The sequence below is a fragment of the Phoenix dactylifera genome, chromosome 12, assembly GCF_051530095.1.
Source record: "Phoenix dactylifera cultivar Ajwa chromosome 12, Ajwa_hap1_PhDact_Kaust_v1.1, whole genome shotgun sequence".
NCBI lineage: Eukaryota > Viridiplantae > Streptophyta > Magnoliopsida > Arecales > Arecaceae > Phoenix > Phoenix dactylifera.
Window position 1 is genome coordinate 26683855 of NC_143201.1, and position 25791 is coordinate 26709645.

Sequence of the window (25791 nt, forward strand, 5' to 3'; positions counted from 1 at the left end):
GCCGTCTGAGTTGTATACTGGTGAAGCCCAGGATGATGGATTCGCCGTTCCGGGGAGGATGCTGCGCGCTGAAGAGAGAACTTAGAGAAGCAGTAGTAATTTGTGAAATTCTGTAGATTTATTCTTTTGATTTACCTTAATTTCGTAAATCATCGGTTTGAGAGAAATGAAGGGTTCCTGCTGTAGAAATTCTGTTTAGTGAAGGGCTTGTCTGCTTTTGTGAGGTATTTACCTGCAAGTTTTCATGGCTTTAGGTGGTGTCGTGATTGGCTAATGGGGGAGCGGAAGTTCAGAGACTTGGTACTCGGTGAAAGGGCAAAGGACTTGGTTTGTCTTCGTCTGTCCGGTGACTTGCGTAGAAGTTTTGTTTATAGGCTGTATGGTTGTTGAGATATTCTTGTGTATTTAAATATGGTTTGAATGAATGATCAGGCAGCAGTTTGGCTTGCAACCAGCGTCAATCGGTGGAGTAAGACAATGATACACTCAACCTACGATGTCAACGGTCTTACCCGCAATGTAAATTTGATCTTATTTCAGCCCGGTTCTCGCGCTAGGCCTATTAGAGTTTTTGTATATGTTTAGTTTCGGGTTCTTGCCGCCAAAACCCAGTCTGATCAGATTCGGTGAACTGATGAATGGTAAATCAAATTGCCCTGCTTGGGTTGATCTTCCAAACTGATTCGTAAACAAGAAAGAAAGTATTAAAGATTTGCCAACTTTGTTTAGCAGCAGATTCTTCGATATTTAAGTGGGACAAAAATTTGAAAAACAGTAGATATTTGAAAGAAAGTAAAAATATATTATTAGCATTCAATTCTAGATTTAGGCACTTCTTGTAATAAAAAAATAATTCATAATTAACAAAATATCTCCAAATTTTATGAGGTTAGTTTTGTTGGAACCATTGAACATTAGAGGACATGTGGCTGAAAAGACATCGAACATAACCAACACGTAGACTAGACCTAGTGTTTCCATAAATCTACTTCAAACCTACATTAATCCGTCAAATAATATGGAAATAGGGCTAAAAATTATTGCAATTATATCTCTTGTTAGAATTGGAAGTCAAATCTGATCTCTTTTCTTCTAAAGTGGTGGTCATCTTTTCCTAAAAAAGTAACAAAATCAAGGGTTAGATTGTGTGGCATGAAATCTCAATAGAGATGGAGAGAGAGTCAAGGATTTTACCTAGTAGAGAGAGGAAACAAAAAAAACGGTGAGAAGAGGAGAGAGGAAGAAGGGCTCGAATGACATTGAGAGTAAAAAGAGAAAAAAGAGAAGGAACTAAGGCCGGTAGCAAGAGAGAGGAGACAAGAGAGCGAGAAAGAGATAAACAAAAGGGAGGACAGCAAGATGGTTGCTAGAAGATAGTGAGACGGGTGGCATTGGTGATAGTGGCGGGTGTGTGGTGGTGGTCGTGCTTGGTGAGAAGAGAAGAAAGGAGGGTAAAAGAGTGATGGAGGCTTGGGTTCGCAAATAGAAAGGAAAAGAGGGGAGTCCGATATCGATATCAAGGACTCATAGCCCAAAAGTTCGTCATGATAGGCTTCTCCTCGAGATAGGGGGCATCATGGCCCAAGTCCTCTATCCTACTTGATCCTTCTTGATCCTGGTATCCCTTAATAAGGAATCCACATAACTAATAAAGATGGTGGGCTTGATTTCGATACCACTTGTCATGGACTCACAGCCCAAAAGGTTAAGTTCAGACTTATAACCCATATGGCACCCCTTTAATTAATCAGCATAGGACTATGTTATTGGGGAGATGTGTGGTATCGGGCCAGGCTCATGGGCCTATGGTGGCCATTGGACCTATCGAAGAACCCTGGATAGCAATGGCAAAGACACGTTGGTACAGTGTGCAATCAGCCTTGGCCTAGCACATGAAGGAGTGCTTTGACATGTGGTTGTACTCTCACTTGATTTGCCCACTGCCGAAAATGGCCGAGAGAGTCAAGGACGGTGAGGACTCGGCCCACTAACTTTGCCGGTGGTGCCTTTAAGGGGACGCTGGCGAAGGTCACGCCAGATGGCAGCAGGAATCCTTGTTACGGAGAATAACATGTAGGCAAGTGGTTGATCATGTGAATTGATGCAGGAGGATGCTGTTGAAGTTTAGCGGGACATTGGTAAAAAAACTTGGCATTTTCCTAATTGCTTCCTTTTGTTTCACTTGATTTATATGCAAAAAAATTGGCTAAAACTTTTTGTGCGCTATATTAAAATCATAAGAAAATATGTATAACTAACTACAAGAATGGAAATAAGTGCACCTGTCATGGGACACGGGTTGCATCTTTCATACGAAAGAAGGATTATTTTATTTTCATAAGGTATCACTAATATAGATTCAAAGTACTACAAACTCTGCCATTCATTTATTTGTACAGATCTTAAAGTGACCAATGGCTGATTCAGAATAATTCCTTTGCGAAAGATACAAACCGTCCCTCGAAAATGATGGTAGGTGCGTTTAGTTATGCTTTATTTTGCCCTATGTATCAACTCCTTTTGGACAAGATAATGCGAGGTTTACATCAAAAGGAAAAAAGAAAAAAAAAAAAAGGTAGGGGTTGGGATGGGAGGTCGATGGTGAGGTTAATTTCGAATTGCAAGTGTAATTGTCAACGTTTTCATTGCTGGTGTGTTATGGGGAGTAGTGGAAAGTTATAGACGGTTAGCAACGAGCGTACGCGACTTTGTCTACTTTATTACCATTAATTTTGAAGAGGTCTCCCATGGTTTTGCTTGTGGAACTTCTGTAGTTTGTCCTTTTCGGCTTTCGGCATAAGCTAGTAGACGTTTTATGGTTACATTATGTCCGTTAATCGAGATAAGAGAAAACATTGGTGTAAAATGGAAGTGTTTGTCCGCTCAGATTTTTATTTAGTACACAAACTACGAGGTGATAAGGTTGATGAAATGGATGTTAACCATCCCATGTTCTTAGTTCGATCAAGCAGATGAACTACCAGTTAATGATTCCTAATCACTGCTCCTTTTTTCCTTTCCCTTTTTTCCTTTCATTTATTTTAAAAGATGATGGATTCTAATGGCTTTTTTTTTTGTAATTTAAATTGCAGGTCATGATCGCTGCATCTTTCCTTCGAGGTTAGAATTTGTACTCGGAGGGACCGGGGTTGAGGGAGGTGACAGCGGCGGTGCCGGAGGAGGAGAAGCCGTGGCGGACGAAGTAGCCGTTGAAGGCGAAGGAGGTATGGGCCTAGAGGTCCTCCCGCTCGAAGCACGCCCCGCCCTCGTGGATGGCCCGGCAGTCCGGCCCGCCTGGCCCGCAGGCCCAGTCCGCTTTGTTCTTTGCCACGCACCGCAGCTCCCCCACCGTCGCCACCGCCGGCCCCTCGTCGTCCTTCCGCCGCTCCTCGACATCTTCTTCGCCCGCCGCCCAACGAGAAGAATAGGAGGAGGAATAATGAGAAGTGAACAGCTCTCGCCATTTCTAACGAGTGCTTTTTCAGTGAAATCAAATAGAGAAGGGGAAGAGGAGAAGGGTGCGAGGAGAGAGTGGGAAGCGTATTGGTTTCTGCCAAGAATTAATAAAAGAGAAGGGATGGGCTATTAAATTTGAAACTGGAGTTACTTACGAAAAGAATAAGTTTAAGATGTCGAAGGGAGTGCTGTGTTACCGTTGGAGGCCGAAGCTGGCCTTTGGGGCCTGCGGTGTGGAGGGGAATAGACGAGAGAGAGAGAGAGAGAGAGAGAGAGAGAGAGACGCAGAAGGGGAAAGGAGGAGAGCGTATGCGTCAAGTCTTGAGTCCGTGTTTGCCTGCTGGTTGTTGAAGTGTGAACCAATATGGCAATGGAGTGTGACGAATACGATGCATGACTGGAAGGCTAGGGCTGGGCGAGTTGTAGTTTCGAGCTCAACCGACATAATCGGTCAATAAAAGAAATAGGGTTTCATTAAGCTTGCTTAAATATGCATCCAAATCATCATTAATCACTAAAGAAAAAGGAATGTAAATAAAAATAGCTATGCATGGTCCTTGTCATTCTATCGAGGATCCATTATGTTCCCTAAAAAAACAATCTGATTAGTCGGACAAATAACTATTATAAATAATTATTATTTATATTTGTTGCTTTATTTTTGTTGAAACGGATGATTCATACATATCTTATATGGATACATTCAATAAAGTCAAAAAAATAAAAGGTTACAGAGCATTTTAGGCAGCTTTTCATCTCCAACCTACATGGTGTCTTTGGATTGTCTGGCCACGTACGAAGCCACTTAATCCGCGGCCCTATTTGTCTTTCTGAATAAATGCTTGATCTGGAAGACCACTCTGTCACCCACTATAGCTCAAATATTCCGAAGCAGAGGATGACCTCCCACAAACACAGCAAGAGCCACCTGAATTCAGCTGACCATACTGGCCATACCACAAAACTGATTTCCATATCAAAAACAGTTTATATATATATATATATATATATATATATATATATATATATATATATATAAAGGCTAGTTTGGCTGTCCGGCGTTTGACTAGCTTGCCTCAAATTATCATGGAGCGATTAGTGTGCTTCTTTAACAAAATAAACAAATTATGTGGTAAAAGCTTGACGGTTAGGGGTGGCAAAATATGACTCGACCTGCCAATCCGACCCATGTTCGACCCACCATAAACAGGTTTGGGTTTGGCCTAAACAGGTTCGGATCGTAAACAGGTCGACCCGTTTAACCTGTTTATTAATTGGGTCGGATACGGATTTTAGATGTCTGATCCGTTTAAACCGTTTAATCTGTTTAACTGTTGGACAGGTTAAACAGGTCTAAACAGGTTAAGCGGGTTGAACAGGTTAAATTGGTCTAAACATGTTAAACAGGTCTAAACAGGTCGGGTTGGGCAGGTTAAATAGGTTGGGTTGGGCAGGTTAAACGGATATAACCAGGTTAAACGGGTCAGGGTGGGCAAACATATTAAACAGGTCGGATCGGGTTGGATAAACAGGTTACATGTTTATTAAACATGTTAAATAGGTCGGATCGGGTTACCTGTTTAATAAATGGGTCGGGTCGGATTACCTGTTTAATAAACAGGTCAGGTTCAGGTTGTAATTTCTGACCTGTTTAATAAATAGGTCGGGTTCAGGTTTATGATTTTCTGATCCGATCTGCATGTGATCCGATCCATTTATGATCCGACGCGATCCGATTGCCAGGTATAAAAAATTGTACAGTTTTACTGTTCTTTTAGAATCCATACCAGTGATGGCGATGGACCCAAGATGGTGTGGAACGGCACGGCCGAACCTTGACGACAGAAATTGCGGTAGATAACTGCGGAAAACAGTCACATCAAAGTTGGTCAGTCGTCATATATGATAAGAGTTTGTCGCAATTTAAGGCGTTCACGGGCCTTTATGGGCTTTGAATTTGGGCATGTTTGCTCTCCCAATTCATGAGCCAATCGAGACTTGAATGGCCTTCGAAGAAGGTATAAAACATTATAAAGCCTCAAAGATCACCCACATAATTTTGCGTGCCAGGATGGCCACCAACTATTTGCCCCAGAAAATTGAAAGCAATGGAATCATCCTCCAACTAGTGGCTTAGTAGCTCAGTTCCTTCCAGGCTGCCCTAAACTCCACCATGAAAAATGTAATAGAGAGACAAAAATTGCTCCAATGACACTGATTTTGACAGCCAAAGTAGCAGATCGTTAAAGGTCAAGGCCTTGGTGATCATGTTCACGTAAAGAGATTGGTTTTAGGATAAATTACCAGTAAAAAAAAAGAAAGAAATTTAACATTTTGCTGATTTGTTAGATTTTGATCAATACATATCACATGACAGAGCAAACCATATTTTGCAAAACAAGGGCTCCAACCCTGCTGACTCATGACTTGGAAGAGCCACCGGCTTTTGTGCAATCGGAATCGCATTCTCTGGATGCATAACATGAGAGGATTCCAATACTTTTTCCTTGATTATATGAGAAAAAGGTTTGGATCATGGAGAGCATCACAATTAATCCCAAGGATCCTCGCATTTTGACCCAAGTCATATGTAATAGCATGCAAAATTCGAGTACAACCGTCTCTCTTGTGACTATTCACTCGCTGGCCAAACAAAGATGTATCTGGTCCCCTCCTCAATCTGACCATGCGCTACTAAACTGGGAGAAAAATAATGGACGAAATCGTTCTCTTTTTGAGAGGGCGATAGTAGATGAACTTAATGGTTCACTGTGTCAAAAAGAAGCCAGCTCAGGCCTTGGATCCCACTTTCCTGTTCTACCTTGCTTCCAAAATTTCTCAGCCCTGGACCATTTCCAATCCAATCTCATAGATTTCCATTTGACAAGGTACTTAGATGGGGCTCCCACACAGGATTGGGTAGAACTTCTTTCTACCAATGGTTCGGTCCAAGTCCCCATCACCTTTCACAGTCTGAGATGCACATGAGTTGCATGTGAATGACCTACCCATTGGGGTTGTCATGCCCATGGAAGGCATTTTCTGCAGCTCCTTGCGTACATGACATGGCCTTTTTCAGGCATGCCTTTCTAGATGGGCAGGTTGACGGATGCTCCCACACAACCTTGTAGCATGCCACACAACCACCCTGGCACCACACCTTTCATATTAGCACAACAACGTATTGATGGAGTTGCTTCAAAATGCTGCACCCACATGAGAGAGCCAAGCAAGGAAATGATGCTTTGGGGACCAAAAGATTTATAGGAAAAGATGTTGGATGCAAGTCTAACTTGGGATCCATCCCCTAGTGGGAAAAAGGTGGTCTGTAAGCTTTCCATTCCGGAAAAAATGGCATTAATTTAAATGTTTTCAAATAAAACTAAAAAAAGAAGTTTCATTTTGTTCACCCAAAATATCACCATAACTTCATGACAATATGGTGGGAATTCGATTGTGTAACTATGATATTTAGATGTATTATGCTATATAGGTAAGAACAAACATGTTACACACTACATAAATTTCCTTTTTATTTAATATTCCTCCTATAATATAAAAAATCTTAATAATATTTTTTTTTTGACTTTTTGAGAACTAAGATAGACAAAAACCTGGCCAAATATTCAAGTGAGGGTGTAACTAGACTTAGATCTCTTGTATGACTATACTAGCTTAGCTAGTTGGCACTCTCTTTAAAAGATTTATCTTCATAATTAGAATACCGGGTCTAAAAATGCTTTGAATCATTCATCACCGTTTATTTCCTAAAAGAGAGACAGAACAATCATATATAGTTGATGTTATCAAAGATATAATGCTTTGAACATTAACTTAGTTGTCGCTATTTTTTGCATTGATTATACGTAACAACTCAGGACCTCACTTAAAAAAAAACTAGTTAAAAGGTGTTATTCGGGCTCTATTACTCTGCATAAGTACTTAAGTTCTATCGAGTGCATAGCCAATATGAGACTAAACATACGCTCGCATAGGTCTTCACATGCTCTCCGCAATTAAGTCATGGTTCTCTCATCAGGCTGAAGATCCAAATCCAATTACAACTCTACAATCAACTCATGATCAATCTAAATAGACCCGTATTGCAATGTTCCTTAGTCTACATAGATTACGGACCAGATCCACTATGATACTATTTATACTAATTTAGAATCTCACCTAAAAAGACTAGTTGAAAATACTATTTTAGTTTGTTGGTCTTATATAAATATCCAAAATTTACTTAGTATATAACCATATGGAACTAAATATATACTTACACTGATTCTCACACTACATTTTGATGCATCTAGGGATTATAACCATTCCTTCTTACTCGGCCTATTGACATTTTTACATTTCTTCAGCTCATTATTGTCTAGGATAGGGATTAAGCTGAGAAACAAGTTGTTTAAGGCTAAGTGCTAGAAAGGAAGGAACGGAGGTGATGCATTGGAGCATGAGGATGTCAATAGATCTTATCTCTTGGTTTAATTAATAAGCAAACAATGGAAGATCCTTGGAACCAGACGAGAGACGAGGGTATCCTTTGATGTGGTCGTCGTATCTAACAACAATATCTTGTTGCTTTCCACATCATGTGTAATGCGAGGAGTGGAGCTTTTAGCGTAAGAATTGGTCCCATGGCAGCCCACTTGTCCCTCTCCAATAGGTGTGGCGTGATTTAGTTACAGATGCGGCGTTGGAGGAGGGAGGGGACCGCTCCGAAAGGTGCCTCCAATTGGAACATCGTAAGGAGATCCGATGACTAGATTCCACTCCACAACACCCATGTCACAGACTCACAGCAAATAGAAGGGCCATCTTTTTAACATATCACCTTTAACGCAAACATCTTCCTGAAGTAATCTATACTTTCAGGACAGCGAAAGAGTTCATGAATGAGCACAGTGGAACTTTAAAACGTGTTTGGTACGATATAATTGTGAAAGACTTTTAAGTGGCCTGCCAAGTCGCCCTGTCCCATATTGTATTTTAATTATTTACTAAGTGAGAAATTGTAAGCACTCATTTTGTTGGATATGTCTTTGTATTTAAGTGTTATAATTCCATTTCCAAAGAGGTAAGCCATATTTAATAAGTAAGGTAAATAATTGTCTGGCTACAGATGTATATCTAATCTAAACTATTTGTGCTCTAAAATAATGTAGTAGCTGCATTTGCATATGTACGATGTTAATAAAGAAAAAACCATAAAACTCAAGATCAATGAATCTCTGAAAGAATATACACATATATGAAAGAAAAAAAGAAAAGCAGAATAAGTTAAAAGAGCTAATCTACAATGATCAAACTTGGAATTTATAACAAATAGTTTATAAGTGCTACGAACTGTATGATCGAATCAAGAGAAAGGGAAGGGTGTCCAGGTTCTAATGGCAATCTTGCTAGTGATAACAATTAATATGAAGTGAGTAATTTGTACGCAATAAATTTTCATCATGTTGATTAATTATCTTTTCACGAGTGCAAGAGAAAAACCAAAAGTCAAAAGCACGATCTTTTTGGTACATATACCCCATTTTGTTGCATTGAATCAAAAGTTACTTTGTAAGCTCGATTCCAATTTGTTTTGAGAAATACCTTGACCATGAGGGGATTACATGCTACAGCACTAGGTGTTACAGTGAAAGATCTTTGGAGTGCCTATTATGAGTACATTAAAAGTTCATTGGGTCCACAATTGTTGGTTTAACAACATTATAATCAACCTAACTTCATACTTAGCAACAAATCCCACGAATTGCACCAACTTTCTCTTGCTACATGGCAAGAAAATTATTTATATGCATAAATTATTCTGGGAAGCTTCATCACCGTTCAGTCACCATGATCTCTATTTGAGGCATGTCTTAAATTTGATGCACCATCTCTTCAGTGGCTACAACTGCTCCTCATTCTTGAGCAACTTGGAAGTATACACTTTCTCATCCCCGCATGCGATAGCCTGGTGTGCGTTTGTAGAAGGGCGTGGGGTTTTGGTGTTTCTGGAAGTGGGAGCAAGTATTTGGGAGTATTTCTCTTTCTAGATACAAAGGATTATTAATTTATCAGCGGGCGATACGCCATAAACAAGCTTAAATTGGAAAGTGTCCGACGCGCGGCGTGGGCGGAAAGAGAGGATCCTTCCGTTCGATTATTGAGGAAGAGGAGGGCCGTTGTTGGCCTTCTTGAATCGAAGGAAACGCGAATCTAAATCGCAAGATAGTATTAGAGGAAAAAGGGAGGAGGAGGGTCGCTGGATCCCGGGGGGAAACCAGTGAGACAGATCTTGTGGAGTTGGTCTCGAGGATTGGGGGGGAGTGGAGCGAGGATTTGGGCGCCGAATCGGCCGCCGGAAAAGATTCGATCGACACCCCCTTTGGATCCCCCCCCCCGCTCTCTCCATCTTCATGCTTTGCGCAACCCCTCAGACAAAGCAATCGTTGCCAATTTAGCGAGATCTCTGGCGCTTGGAGATAGATGTTCCCTTTTTTAATGAATTTCTCCAACGTTCTCTTCTTAATATAACTCCACCCATCACCTCATTCCTCCATCCAAAGCTCTCCTCCCTTTTTTTTATTTTTTCTTTTTAATTTTGTTTTGTTTAGATGCTCGTTCCAATGATACGTGCGCGTGTCTTGGTCTTGTCTTTCTCCTCCGTGGTTCTTGTTGATCCAGGGCCTGGCTTTTTGAGTCGTTTGTATGGATGGTAGATGCCACCTCTAGTCCTTTGGGTTTATTGTTTTTGTTGTGGATTGGGAGCATTTAAGTAGGAGTTGATGGTGTCGAGATGAGTTCTTTTGCATGTTGTTGATGAATGTATGTTAAATTTTGAACGTTAAAGAGAGGAAACATCGACTCGGTTAGAGGTGTTTTTTGTTTAGTGTATCTGTAGTGTATGTTGTTTTGGATCTAGGCATATAAGTTGTAACGTTGTCTGGAGATTAGTATCAACATTGGGTGAATGTTGTTTTGCCTGGGTGCAATCTTTTTAGATGGAAGGGGGGTTTCCATAAGCATCAAGATAGCCAGGCATCATGGTGTTAGAAGAAGAGCAAGCGAGGTACAGCAGTGGCAGTAGAGGTGGTGGTAAAAAGAAGAATAAGCAGAACAAAATCCCTCAGCGAGGTCTCGGAGTTGCTCAGCTAGAGAAGCTACGGATAGAAGAGCAGCAAAAGAACGTCGCCTCTTCTTCCTCTAGTGCTTCACAAGGCATGAGCCTTTTCCCCTCACAGCAGCCCATCCTTCCCTTCCTGACGGCCCCAAATGATCCGAATCCAATGCTGAGGCCGGTGGTCAATCCTGATCCCCTGCTCGGGCATCCAGAAACTATTTCGACCCCAGCCAGCTACTTCAACAACACCCTGCCTCAAGTCTTGGAAAATTCCATTGCTGGTTCGGGGAATTCTGGGAATGGGTTCTTGCCCATGTTGTGGAACACAGCGGAGCCGAGCCCTCTCAATGCGGGGGCACTGCCTAGAGATTTCGGCTTTCGTACTCCGCCGGATGCTGAATGGCGGTCCTCTGGCCTTTTGCGGAGGAGGCAACAGCAGCAGGTCTCGCCTATTTCAGTGGTGAGAGGAACGGAACGAGTTTCTTCTTCGTTGTGTTTATTGTAGTGAATATATATCTGAGGCTTGTGTCCCTGCGCAGGTGAACAAGGCATTGCCGCCTTCATCGTCTGGAGCTAGTCTTCAGATGGAGCCCCCTTCAAACCAAAGTTATACCAGTAACTACAATTTGTCCTCCTTCTGGCCAGAGGAGGAGAGGGTATGTATGAAATTGTTCTTGTGCTTATGCCAGATAGTTTACCATCTTTAAAAGAATGCATACACACAGAAGAAAACAGATGTGTTTGTTGATTCAAAAGATTTCAGTAAAGAAGATCTCTTTTAAAATCTATTTGCTAATTGTAGATTTGGTTAGAATCTAGTATAGGTGGTTGGCATGAAGCGGCGATGGCCCTTTCATCTCGACGGCATGCCTGGTCACACGTCCTTCCCCTGCAAAAATCCATCATTCTCGAGCTCACATCTAAAACCAAATGAATCTATGCACGACTTCATAAAATCCGAAACTAAAACAACAGATTTCAGGTAATTATGTCGCTTGTTTCGTCCTAATTTTTATCATTTCTCTAGCTTTGGTTGTTTATGGATGCGATGCGATGTATTGACTGCAGAGGGGAAACTTCCAGTTCTAGCATATGTGACATTGAATGCAAAAGGTTTGTCGATCTTGACAATAGCAATAAAGAAAATGGTGGTGCCATGGATGGTGGTTTCCTCAGCTTAGGCCTTTCGCCGGCATCATGCATCCCAAAACTTAAGCAGGCAACTCTCATCCAACCCCCCAGTGTTCTAGATTATCCTGAATTCAGCTTTGTGCCCTCTCAAGTAAGATCATGTCTGACATTCTTTTGTTATGATTCTGCTGAACTTTCACTTGATGTTGGGGTTCGATGCAGGGAAGCATGAGTGATGCCATCTCTTCATCGCAACCGCCTTTCTACAGTTTCTTGCCTATGGGACCAAACAGCTGTGAGAAAACTTTGAATGAACCTAGAAGGGAAGCACTGGATGGTGTTGATCTCAACTTGAAGCTGTAGAAGTCCTGCCAAGGAAAGGTATTTAGCGGATGCTTATGTTGTTGCAGCATGTTTGCAGCCAATTAATATGAAGTGAGGTGTAACGGGATTTGTTTGAAGTATGTGTATCTAGAGAGAGTAACATATGGATTGGTTTTGTTAGAACCAAGTATTTCATGCCAAATGATTTTCCAGTTTCTGTTAATTTTGGTGTTCTTGAATTTTAAAGCCATATCACTCAGGTTTAGTTCCAAGAAAAATGTGTGTTTATACTTGTCTTGCCATTGTGGGGATGAGAACTGAGTTGCAATTCCGTGCAAATAATTTTTATTAGTGGTCATTGTTCTAGGAAGGGCTGAATCGGACCATCCTACCTGGTAGATGAAGAGTTACACATTGCTGTTGGAAGGAACTGCACTGCAATGCCAGATACACTAATCTTTGGCAAGAGACTCCAAGGTTTCATTAAGTTTCTGTCGTCCACCGTTCAAAAGGGAAAACAGCATGCATAAATTGGTCAGTGAATGCCTTTTCGGTTCCCTCTTTGAAGTCAATTAGTAGCTTCTTTAGCTACTAGAGGTTGCAGTTGGGTTTCTGAATGCAAGCACCATGGAGTTGAATGGAACTTGAGTGCAATTACAAACATCAGATGAGGGGGAATCTTGCCAGACTTGTGCCACAACCTTGCATCTTCAAATCGATTGAGTTTCCCAGTTTTAAGCAGTGCTGCAGCGAGCTAAAATGAATGGTATGTAACATAAAGTTTAAGTCCACAGGAGCTGGTAGGTGTGGCATGTGACCTAACACTAATTTAATATCTCCGAGTGCAAGCAGTTTCACCAAAGCTTATCGATTTCACGCTAAACTTGCATTTGGACCAGAGCATCACTTCTAGAGGTGTATTGTCTTCAAACTGGTGAAGCATTCATACGTGCAATATCTAAGTTAAAAAGCTGGGTGATATGACGAGTAATCTACTCTTCATACTGTTTTCAGTTCCAAACATCCATTAGTTTTTTGATAGACCAGGTTCCACTGATCAGGCAACCTGAAACAATGGCTTACAAGCACCAGAAGCTGATCTATTCACTACAAATTGGTCTCAAACACCACTCAAAAACGTTTGTTGAACTCAAACATGACAAGCACAGGTCCATGCATGAGATGCAAGATGCTCCTCAACTAATGAGCATCGTTATAAATACCTTCAATGTAATGATGTGTTTGTGAACTATCTGCACATAATATCAACATGTCATTCACATGAACATTTATACAAGACCAAGTGCCCATGTAGAGGTTGTAACAATGTAGAATTCAAAAGGCACAAGCAGATAGCATAACAAACCACCAGCAACTAAGAATTGCATTGACAATCAACCACTTAAACACAACAAACGTGGGAAAAGAAAATTCCACAAATCTTTGGGCTAGCACTACTCCATCAAAACCTTCTCATATCCTCTACTAGTATCTTAGAGTTTATGATCAATCAAAAACAAAGTCAAGAACATGAATGAGCACCAGAGACGACGCATTTGATGGGTGCGCGATGGTAAATGTCCAAAGAGGGAATGTGGTGCTAAAGATGGCGAACATTACCATGACAAAGCCAACAATAAGAATGACCAGCACTTCAGCAGAGAAGTCTCAGATCAAATGTCTCAGATAAAGAAGGCCAATTAGCACAGTCGAGAAGAGTGTATTGTTCATGGCCATCCCACCATAAATCTACCTTAGTAAAAATTAAGTAAAATCAAAGCACAACTTCATTCTAAACTTGGACCATCAATGCATTTATCGATTTATTTATTATTTTAGTTTGCAGTTGAATTGTATCTATGCAGTCTGGACCAAATGGAGTGGTCAACAATAAAGACTGTGGGTCCAAATTTTGTTTCGACGATGGAAATTCATCCACATAGCCTAAATGAAGGAGATGGGAGAGAGCACGACTTGGAATTTTGAAGATATAATACCATTGATTTGGTAACTTGCACTAAAACAAGTTTTATTACTTATGAGACCAAGTTGCTACCTTGTAGTAGTACAGCATAATGGATAAGCTTATCTAACGTGATAATGACAGAGTATGAACATAATAGGATTATAATAGCCAGTTTATGGAGTTCATACTATGTGCTCTAGTGATGTGTCCCGTTCATTACTGAAAAGTTCTCCAACTACCACTTTCAATGTAAACTTTTGATTTCCTGGTAAAATATCTCAAGGTAAGATGGGTGGTGAGCTTAAACTTGATCAAGGAATGCTCGCACGTCCAATTTAAAGTAATGCAGCTAGAAGGGTACATTTGTAGAATTTCTTAGAAACCCATTTAAGTCTGAATTCCCCAGGAATGTTCTTCCAACCAAAAAAGAAAAAAGAAAATTCACCATGTAATTTTAAATTATTGAGATAGTAAATTAAGATGATAATTTTCCGGAGGTTGAAGTCATCAACCAAGTTATCTCCCTGTCAATAATTGCATGCAGTAACTACAACATAAAAGCTTCAAACTTCTAGAAATATAAATGTTCTTTTTCTTTGATTCTATCTGTACAATTGTTGGACAAAATAGTTGTACAGTGAATATGTTTCTTTGATCCCAAAATGCTTAAATTAAAACTTTTTTAAAAAGGTCCATCGATACACTAGGCAATCAATAACTTGTGCTTACATTCACCACATATTACACTTGGGCTCAATTTCAAATCTAGACAGGATCGGGCTTGGCATTGTTAAATCCAGCTCGACACAACATATATAATATATAATATTCTAATATGATACTATATTGTATAATTTTTAAAATTTAGAGTAAAAGAAACTGAAAGAAAGGAGGACATAGAAACCCTAAATTGCTCTCCCCCTCGCCAGGTTCGGACTTGATGGTTTGGTCTTGATAGGCCCGGCCTGAGCTTAACCCGACCCTACGGATCGTGAAAGTAGGCACAAAATTAACCAACGTAGTAGATGTACATATTTGGCTTGGTTGGCTTTGATTTTGATTAGTATGGGTTGGGTTCTCATCTAACCTTTCCAAACAACACATGGTTTCAAGAAATAGGTGAACTCCTCCGAGACCCTCGGTTGTGAGTCACATACTTTCGTGAGTCTGTTTACTGATATTAAGATCATTAGGAGAATCTGAGAATTGGAAAACGGAATGCTTGAAGCAATACATATTGCCCAAGCGAGAAGCTCAAAAGATCAAGGGATGAAAAATTGATAAGTTTGGTTATATTCAACATGGAAGGCATTCTGATGATTCAATCTTCAATCCAAAAAGACCAATAAGGCATTTAAGTTAAATGGTGAGTAGGAATTGAGGAAGCTAGTCGTGATGCAGGATATTCCCTATTTTAAAACAAACAATGGAGAAGCATGATTAATGCTGCATGCACAAGAGAAATGTGTTTCTTATCAATATATTTGCATCTAGAAACAAAACTATATTATAGGTAGGCGAAGATACAAGTTCTGTACATGGTTCACATTCCGAACTTTCTGTCACTGGTGCTTCTCCTCTTCCGTGATTAACATGTAAGAAACCCTGAAAAGACTTCAATAACACTTATTGGCATACTTGAGATATCTTAAAATTTCAGTTGGTGAGGTGATGTCGAAATCATGACATTAGACTATTAACAAATGTGATTAAGTCGATATTAAGGCATCATTTTTAAGTCATTGCTTCATTTTTGTATTATAAAAAAAATCATCTACAATTTTAGAAAGAGGTTAAAAAATCTTGATTAGTATATTAGCTATTATCTCAGAATGTATTAATTTATGTTAGCCAGGATAATATTTGCTAATATAGAGAGTAAAGATTTTGTAACTGTATTAACCAAGATAGAGGGCTAGGATTTTGTACATATAACATTGGCAGCTTACAAAACTTGATATTCAGATACAAATCTAGATATTGTATATGATAGTTGATTTTATATGGATACCACGCACTCAATGATAAGACATATAATTGGCATCTTGGCTTTTACGACTCAATAAATCTTAATACATCCACTAATCATGGATATTAATCAATCTTAGATATTTTGCAACCTTAATCTTTATTATTTAATATTTAAATTCATATCCTAAAGTGATCACTAATTATGGTGTTCTCATATTGGCAAGATTTCTGTATCTTAGATCAGATCCTATATTATTACCCAAGATTCTAAAAGCATGTTTTTTTTAAAATAATTTCCCTAACCCTACATGTAATCCTCCCTAATGATGACTTTATAGTTTCAGCAAGATTTCTGGATCTCAGGTCAGATCCTATATTATCACCCTAGATATTGAAATTTTGATTTTTTTTTCTAATAATTTTTCTAACCCTCTATGTTATTCAAAATTTTTACAAATTTAGTCAAATTAGCTTGTGTGTGTGTGTGTGTGTGTGTGTGTGTTTTTGTTTTTTTGGCCTTTTGGGGTAAACCACATTAGATTGTACCATTCAAGGGCAAAAGTCTAGCAGCTTATTTCAGCATTCTCAAATGTCTCCCTGGAGCCCAATCTCTCTCTCTCTCTCTCTCTCTCTCTCTCTCTCCCCTCCTCTAGTTGAGGAAAGCGATATCTCGCTCATCTCTCCTCCGGTCCTTCCAGCCCGTTTCAATGCCCACATGGCCACGCGAACATAAACCCTAGTCCAACCCGGAGAAGGGAAAACCCCATAAAATCCCTCCCCCAAATCTCCCATGCCTTATAAGAAGAAGAAAGGAGGAAAGCCCCGCCAACCCCCGCCGCGAGCCCCAGAACAACCACTCCTCCGTCTCCCCCCAAATCCTACCATGCTCCAAGATCCCCCTCCCCAGCCCCAACACCAATCCCAGTCTCCGGCCAGGGAAGAAGAAGCCGCCACACGGCCTCCGCCGCCGCCGGCGCCTCCGCAAGATGTAGAAGACGGAGGAGCAAGGGAAGAGGAGCCCCAGGCCGCGGCGGCCTCCCCTCCTCCCCCTCCCGACGTCGCCGCACCGGAGCTCCCGGTCCCTAACCCTGCTCCGGCCTCCCGGAAACCACTCGGCAAACGGAAGAAACCCTTGACGGAGAAGCAGCGGGCCGCGGTCCAGCAGAAGGCCGCCCTCCTCAAAGAGAATCTCCGCCCTTTCCCCTTCGTCCCCGAGAAAACCCTAGATCTGTCCAAGCACGAGCAGCTCTTCCGCTCCCTGGGGCTCTGGGACTTCGCCCACGTCCAGCTGGACCGCGAGATCCGCTCCGATTTCCTCATAGCTCTCATCGCCCACTACGATCCCCCTAACCGCAGGAGCTTCGTCAACGATGTCCGGTTCTCCGTCAGCCGTGCCGATCTTGCCCGGGCTCTGTTGCTCCCCGTCAAGAAGGAGAAAGCCGGTGCTTTGGAGGGCGGCGACTCCCAGCAGGAGCTTTTCTCGAGGGAGGAGTCGGTCACGGCCATAATGGACTTCATGTCGACCTATATGCTGTTCCAGTTCCAGGATGATGCGTGCATACTACCGGCGGAGGTCGTGACGGTGACCCGGATGGTGAAGGAGGGTCAGTCGCAGAAGGTGGATTGGGCGGGATTGATGTGGAGTTTCGTGGAGAAAGAGCTCTTGGAGGTGCCAAAATCTGGGGATTGCTACTATGCTTCGCACCTCCAGTGTTTGATGAAACACCAGCAGCCCGGGTTGTTTGAAGATGAAGCAGAACCCAAGTATGAGCCTGTCCCTGAGCCTGAGCATGAGATAGAGTCTGAGCCTAAGCCTGAGCCCTCCACTGAAATTCCTATGGAAGAAGAGGAAGTACCTATGGAAGAAGAGGAAGATGATGCAGATGATGGTGTAACAAGGACTCGAAGTTTAGAGGATTTTTCAGATGCCGGTCATGAGAAGCATGGGCCTGGGTTGAGTTTGGGACTTGGTGGGGATGCGGATGTGGATGTTATGGATAGTTTTGAAGAGTGTAAGGAGGGAGATGAGGAGCAGTGGCTTCCAGAGGAAAGGAATGAGGGTGTTGATCATTGCTTGCGTCGCTGCAGCTCGAGTGCTGGTCGGGGTATGGAGTTTGAAAATTTGACTAAAGAAGCTGGGGAAGCGAGAGCGGAAGAAGGCTATGTTGATGATATATCTGCAAAGTTTGCTTCTTTGGAGAGACTAACTTCAACTGACCTACTCCAAGCAATGGACACGGTTAATGTTCCCTATAGTCTGCCTGTGAATACCCTTGACCCTTCTTCTGGAGAATTTTTGGCAATGAGAGCTGATGGAGCTGATGCTCAGAAGACCATGTCGCTAAACCATGGACCAGGCAGTTCTTTCTTCTTTGGGAATAATGGCAAAAGGCAAATTGGGGAGATTGATGATGATGAGGACGGCGATGATGAGGACATTCACCAGTTTGCCCAAAACAATCATCAAAAGAGGATGAGAAGTGGTGGACTTTGGGAACGTGCACCATCGGATTTTGAGACATGCGTGGAACAAGTCCAGAGCTGTATGGCAAAGGCTAAAATTCTTTTTGCAGAGAAAGAGCAGGCTTGCATGAATGCCCAACTGGAGCTGCAGTACATGCACCAGATGCTTCAGCAGAAGGATCAGATCATCCACTCCTTGGAGAAGACAAGGGTGGAAGAGCAACAGAAGTGGCAGCTGGAGGCTCACCGATATGAGCATGAGCTCAACGTGATGGCCCAACTGGTTTTCGGTTATAAGAAGGCTTTGAGGGAAACCCGCATCGCATTTGCAGAGTATAGAAAGAAGTTTCCACAGGGCGATGAGCCTCTTTACAAAGATGTTGGTGGGACTGGTGGTATGGTTCTTAGTACTAGGGAGTTGGAAAGACAACGGCTGCAGAAAGAGGAGGAAATGCGTTTTGCTGTAGCTGAGATGATAAATAATTTTCAAAAGGACTGGCTGGGTAAGCTTGACCAATATGCTTCATTTCTTGCAGTGTTGACTAAGAGGATTATGGAACTTGAAGGAGAAATCAGGCTTCTAAAAGAAAATTTTGCTGCAATTAAGGGTTCAAAGACCCAAGCCCTCCAAGGTACTTGCTCCACATGACTTGTCTGGAGGAACCTTGTCTTATGCCGCACATGGAACCGACGGTCTCGTCAAGTATGTCCATGTTTATTAATATTTAAAGAATGATCCTCTTAGTTCTCTCTGTTATTTAACAAAATATTTGTTAATGAGTCTTCAACTAATGCTTTTTATCATATAATTAGTATCACGACTCAAACAGGATATTTTTCATTCCTAAAATATGTATTTTGAATTGCTAGCATGGCATGCTTGTTTATTTGTGTATAGGAGGTATTTATCCATATTGCACACAACTTTAGAGAGATTTTATAATGCATTAGCGTGGTGATGCAAAGTATCTGTACCTTTTTCTATTTGAAAATATTGGTCTTTATTTTCGTAGCTTAGTGTTCACAGTTGTCCTTCAATGTGTTGTTTTAGTGGTCTTTAAAATAGTTGATGACTTGTGGTTTGGGTTACTATCAAGTCGAATTAATGCCATTTCTGCAAATCATTTTGATGGAACTCTCCTTGACAACTGAGAACACATCATCTAAGGTCAAAAGGGTTTCTGTACCATCAAGATCAATCATGCTTTAAAGTTATTTTGTGCCAGTTGATGGGGACTGCCAACATCACCCAATTTGTTTTCGTAGCTTAGTGTTCATAGTTGTCCGTCAACATGTTGTTTTAGAGGCCTTTAAAATAGTTAATGACTTGTGATTTGGGTTACTAGAAAATCTTTAGAGTAAATACCTGATTCGGATTCAGCAGGTCTTTTTGTCTTCTTCAACCAATTATGGCATCCCTTCTTTCCAATTAATGCCATTGTTGCAAATTATCTTGAGGGAACTCTCCTTGACAACTGAAGACACGTCATCTAAGGTCAAAAAGGTTTCTGTACCATCAAGATCAATCATGCTTTAAAGTTATTTTGCGCCAGTTGATGGGCACTGCCGACGTCACCCAAAGTTCTGGAGCCATCTGCTTGGTTTTTCAGGTTGAAGTTGATTTCACACGATTCACCAATCTGGGTTGGTAGTGGTCACAACCTTCCCACACTCTCCATATTATCCTTATAATTTCTTTGTTTTGATTGGATTACTCCATTTTACTGAAATTTGACATGATAGAAAACTAATTTTTTCTTACGCATGGGTTCAATATTTGCTTTACCATTTAAGTTACTTAATACGCTTCTGTGTGGATACCAACATTTTTGATTGCTTGTTGGCTTCTCAAATGGCTTCACCATTTATTGGAGAACCATTGCATGTGTGTCCTGATGATATTCATATGTGATTTCTTTATACAATTTAAATTGTTTACATCATGATTTCCCATTTGCGAACCTAATAGGATAGCACTGAAGAGAGGTTCTTTTTTGATAAATGTGGAAGGGATGCTTTTACTTAAACTAGCATCAGAATGTTGACCAATATGATGTCAAAGCTTCACTACGTTGGTATGTGAGGTATTGCCTTCTTTTGTGGTTTTGCATAACACCAAATATTTTCTCATTCCAATTTGGCTATGGTTACTATTACAGCAGTCATCCCTGGGTATGGGAACCTTTTATTTGAGGTGTCAAACCCACTTCATATGGTTTCACTTGCTTCCGCTGCTCTTGAGCTTTCAATTCGATATTGTTGTAGATCATGACCATTGCTGTTTCATAAGAACCATTTCAAGCTTGATAAGGGATTAGGAAAGATGGAGTTACCAGCAAGATTTGGATAATAGTGAAAGTTATTTGGAAGGGAGAGAATCTCTAAGGTTGTGTGGTTAGAACCAGTTGCTTTTATCTTTCATCAAGCAAGTATATTTTGTGTGAGGATGCTTCTTTGATGAGATTTTTGATATGGTATGCAATATTTCCTTATTTGGTTCTGCTACAAACTTTCCTAATTTTCATGGTCTTGCATATGGTCCAAGCAAATTTTAAATTTTTGGTTGAAACCTGGTTGAAATAAGATTGAAATTTCAGTTTCGGCTGAGTGGTGGTCGGTTTCAGCCAAAATGATTTTAGTTGGCTAGAGATTATGTCTCATTTTGGGGATGTTTCTCCATTCTTTTTGGTATTTGGTGTTGCTCTAAAATTTTTAAGAAAAAGCTAGCACCTTGTAGCTGCAGAGAATATTTTTAGGCTGTCGGAAGACTTCTTTAACAAAAACTCGGAAAGAAAAGGGTCTGTGTAGTATAGCGAGCCTCCTAAATAATGAAATTCAGAAGATATAATCTTAATTATGCTAGATCTTAGCTAAATCTTAAAGGCACTTAACTGATATATATCTAATTATGGTATCTTTAATATCAGCTAGATTATAGATTTTTTTGCTGGTACTTGGTGATTGATATAATGTTTGTCATTATATCCAATCTTCATACTCATATGATTCTATCTTACTGCATTTAACTTTTAAAGCTACATTATTTGGTGTTTTAAGAATCAATTGTTGTCAAAACAATTGAATGAACAAATTTTATGACATCTTCTTTGATTCTTAACAATTTTTCTGGTAATATGGTTCTTCATACTTTTACTCTTTTAGTCAAAAAAAATACCAGAACTATGAAAACTAAGATTACAAGCAATGCAGCATAATTTAAAATCATGTAATATATGTAACATATATTGAATATGTTGGCCCTACAAATGATTCATTCGTTGCATGACCAGTTATCTTGAGAAGGATTTTCACTGCTGAATATCTTTTTAGAAAGGGGTCATGGATGCTTGGCAAAAGAGGGTGTGAAGGGAAAACACATGATGGATATGGTGTCAGGGGATGAGAATGTGCTTTCCATTTCTGGCAGGCTTGAAATGGATAGGAAGAAGCGGTGAAGTAGTTTCCACGGACAACACTAATTAGTAGGAAAATAAAGATATTAGTGCATGCTTATGCAAAACTTTAGCCACCCCTCAGGTTCATGAAATATTATGAGGAAATCAGAAAAGTACAAGGAGATCAATTTAGGTAATATGTGCAAGAGGAAAATCCAGGGAAGAGGTTGACAGGGGTCCCTTGGATAATAAAATAGGGTGATGTGGCTGAACATTAAACAGTGTTCATCAAGAAATCACCCATCGAAGACTATATACCTGTATTAATCATGATCCAGTTTTGATTTTCTAGGGATATATTATGCCATATTTTATATAAACTAATTTGGATAGCTATGTACCAGTGACCTTTAAACTACATACTTGGATAAGTTCTTAGGTTTTGTATGTTTGCTACCTTTGACATTTCAAGTAAAAGTTACAAGACTTGAGATATTATATTTATTAGGATGTTGACTGGTAAATGGATGGTTCAAGTTCGTGATAAGCATCCCATAGATGAAGATTTAGGGATGGATGTGTGGCAAAATCAGAAAAATTGCATTTAAACAAGCAGTTGATGGAAGTCTAAGAGTTTCTCTAACTGTGTGTTTTGGTGTTTAACTAAATAAGATGGTAATAATATGGCAAAGGAATTCTCCAGGGGCTCCAGTAGATGGAGTGTCTTAGATTTGTATCAGAGGGTCATGTAAGAAAAGAAAACAAATGTAACATAATAATGAAAGGAAATGTGCAAAGGTTATTGACAGTGGATATAGCCTTACTGGTTATCGATAGTTAAAGAGGCTTCAGAAGCCAAACCAAAACAGTTGGAATGGACTTGTTGGTTCTGGTTTTGGTATTTTGCGGTGCAATGAAAAGACAATTGCAAAGAATAATTAGCTCCCTAGGCAATTGATACGGTGAGGTTTCTTGGGCATTGCAGAGAATAATTAGCTCCCTAGGCAATTGATACGGTGAGGTTTTCTTGGGCACTTGATGGAGTGAGGTTTTCTTTATGTCGGGAGAGGTGATCTTGGTGTGCTTTGATGTAATCAAGTTTTCTTGATGTTTGGAGAGTTGCTTTTGGTGTGCCTCATTGTAGTGAAGCTTCTTGATGTTTGCAACCCTATAACATTCTCCATTGTGTAAGTGGTTCAAAATTCTAGTATGCTTGATGTCAAGAGAGGCATTCTTAGTGTTCCTTGACGTAATCAAGAAAACTTGATGTTTGGAGAGTTGCTTTTGGTGTGCCTCATTGTAGTGAAGTTTTCTTGATGTTTGCAACCCTGCTAACATTTTCCTTTGTGTAACCGGTTTGAAATTCAGTAACATTGGTAGTTGGCATGGCCTATTTATTATTCTCCATGGCCCCTTTCTTTCATTTATTTTTATGAGTTTTTGTTGCTTGAAAAGAATAAGGAGAAAGAATGCAGAAGAAAGCCGTGACATCTGAGTTATCTATTTCCCTTTTTTTATTTTATTTTATTAACTACTACAAGGATCTGGGAGGGCTTTAGCAAGGAGGTGTACCTGAGTTTGTGTTGAAGGATGTAGGGAAGAGGTGGGGAAGTTCAAAGGGAACATAGATGGAAGTTGGGAAAAAAAATAGGGAGTTTGCAAATATGGGTGGCCTGGAATAAGCACTTAACAAATGAGAATCTGTGAAGCCAACTCGAAATAGTTGAGAGTGAGTGAATTTAATTGATAGGGAGGATTCCTGACCTGTTGCAGGAAGGGGCATAGTGCAGGCGGATCTTTTGCCTGTGTGATATTGTTGCAGTTGATCAGCCCTATTAGTGACAACTGACAATTGGTGGAGCAAAGATCAGTTTCTCAGCATGCATCTTGTTTGTATGGCTAGTTTGTTTAAATAATATAATACATTCAATTTCTTGTCTCATATGGCTTTCTGCAAATTAATTCATTGGGTGAAGTTAATATCTCTCCCAGACTTGAGGAACCAGTATAATTGCAGTCTTAGTTGAATTTATGCTCTTTTGTGAGTTTTCTTCATCAAGATGAATAGTTTATTTTTCTGATAACATCTTCAGAGGTTTGAGCTGCAAGGTCCAAATTTTTTAGCCCCTTTTGTAAGTTTGTCATTAACAAATATAATGTCCAAATGGAGAGCACAATCTGTTTCAGAAAATTTCCAGAGGTCACAAGAATGACCTTGTTTCAAATTAAAGATGTTTACTGTAAGCTTAGGAGATCATCTCTTGCAGATGCATCAAGGATTATGGCCAATTTTTGGTCATGGAGCCATTAACCCCTAGTATTACAAGCAGGCACTGAAATTTGTACATAATTCATTTCATGATATATTTACCTGGACAACTATTTTGTTTTTCCGTTGTATAATTTTCCTAGAATGCTAATCTATTCGGCTTAGAGATTAAGTATTACCATGGTTTCGCATACCAGTTTTGAAGCAGACAAGTTTTGAACTTTTTGCCAAAAATAAAGTCTATCTTGTGTATTTGGAAAGTAAATCAGCTCCTCAGTAAAATTAACTTTGAAGTTCTAGCATATCTATTATGGACCATGATTTTTGTCTCAATCATGGTATGCTGTACCGTAACATACCGTGTGGTACCGGGCATACCGTACTGTACCGGTACTGGTACTAGTGGCGTACTGACACTCGAGACGCTAGGCGTACTGCGTACCGTACCGTACCAACAATATGATAGTATGGCATCAGTACGGGTCCGGTACCGGTACGGCGAATCTTGGTCTCAATTAACATTTCGTTCTAGGTTTGGAACCTGTTCATGAGTAAAGATTTACTCTTTCACAATTATACCTTCCATATCAGATCTGATCCCAGCAATCTGCTCATGCTTACATTGCTTCCTGAAGGCAGCTTCCTAAGATAAAACCAACACTCTATTAGACATGTTTAAGGTAGAGATGAATTGTACCTTCCATATCAGATCTGTGATCCTGGCAATCTTCTCATGCTTACATTACTTCCTGAAGGCAGCTTCCTAGGATAAAACCAACACTCTATTTGACATGTTTAATTTTTTTTGGTCCTATGGATTCTTGAATTCTCATATTTTATTCACTTGCATGTTCCAACCACGGGTAACATCTTATGTTTCCTCTTGTTCTGAGAATTCTGAGAACTGTTATGGACAGGAAACCCAGATGGGTATGCGTCAGGCTCCCTTTTTGTTGTCAGACTGTTCATCATTTTTGCCCTTGGTCGTGGAATCAATACATATCGACATTCGGTAGGGAATCTGTCTCCATTTCTAGACCTCCTCATTGGGCAAGCCCTTAGGAGAAGGGCGCTAACCAGCTGAGCTAACAGCCGTTGGCTATGTCATGATTTTGTTAGTTGTTGCAAATGAATGATCTTTTGGGATGCATGGTAGATGCTAGTATCTGTGCTGACTTCATAGTATCATGCAGTGCTTTGGTTTTTCCTGCTGTGGTGATACTAGTGCATTGCAAGGTTCCCTGCAAGGCTCTTAGTTACACTTCATCCATGTTCTCCAGATTTAAAGGATCTCCAGAATGACTATGTTTCTGTGGTGGCGATGCCTGTGCTGCATACATGATTGGCCTGTATGATGGGGGTTGTTCCTTGAGCCGAGTGGACTGTGCACTGCATGGCCCCCTGCTGTGTGTGACTGTCACTGCATGAGCCCAGGGAGGGCCACTAGGTGTCTGTTTCAGAAAATGCATTCATCCAGAACATTCCTGTATGTCTGCCTCGGCAAGATGTTTAATCACTATCATGGTTAAAAATTAACTTATGGCTTTGGTTGGGCTAAAGTGGTCTTGCATTCGCAGTGACATGGAATTATGTCTCAGATTATGCTAGTTTTTGGTTCTAAGTTCTGTTGGAAAGTGAAACGTGCAGTATGTACCTGATTTATGTAATGGTAATACTGTTTGCATTCAGTTTAATATCT

The 25791-nt window shown here is 40.4% G+C and overlaps 2 protein-coding genes across 21 annotated transcripts; both read left to right on the forward strand.

Moving 5' to 3' along the window:
- The first annotated feature begins 8854 nt into the window (after positions 1–8854).
- On the forward strand, positions 8855–12890 carry LOC103703061 (uncharacterized). Of its 2 annotated transcripts, XM_008785790.6 has the most exons (6): positions 8855–11033; positions 11113–11229; positions 11398–11555; positions 11642–11855; positions 11927–12085; positions 12396–12890. In XM_008785790.6, the coding sequence occupies exons 1-5, from the start codon at positions 10497–10499 to the stop codon at positions 12065–12067; spliced, it is 1167 nt and encodes a 388-aa protein (XP_008784012.2). In that variant the 5' UTR covers positions 8855–10496; the 3' UTR covers positions 12068–12085; positions 12396–12890. The 2 variants fall into 2 exon arrangements, with proteins under 2 accessions (XP_008784012.2, XP_026659759.2); XM_026803958.4 differs by having other exon boundaries at positions 8857–11033; positions 11927–12890.
- A 3617-nt stretch (positions 12891–16507) lies between these two features.
- Positions 16508–25786, forward strand: LOC103702712 (uncharacterized). Of its 19 annotated transcripts, none has more exons than XR_015972453.2 (3): positions 16582–19131; positions 19810–20072; positions 25373–25786. XR_015972453.2 is itself a non-coding variant. In XM_088709439.2 (2 exons), the coding sequence occupies exons 1-2, from the start codon at positions 16756–16758 to the stop codon at positions 25432–25434; spliced, it is 2367 nt and encodes a 788-aa protein (XP_088565565.2). In that variant the 5' UTR covers positions 16582–16755; the 3' UTR covers positions 25435–25786. The 19 variants fall into 19 exon arrangements, 2 of the variants coding, with proteins under 2 accessions (XP_088565565.2, XP_088565564.2); XR_015972437.2 differs by having other exon boundaries at positions 16582–19060; positions 19813–20076; XR_015972438.2 differs by having other exon boundaries at positions 16582–19060; positions 19813–20072.
- Positions 25787–25791: the final 5 nt, after the last annotated feature.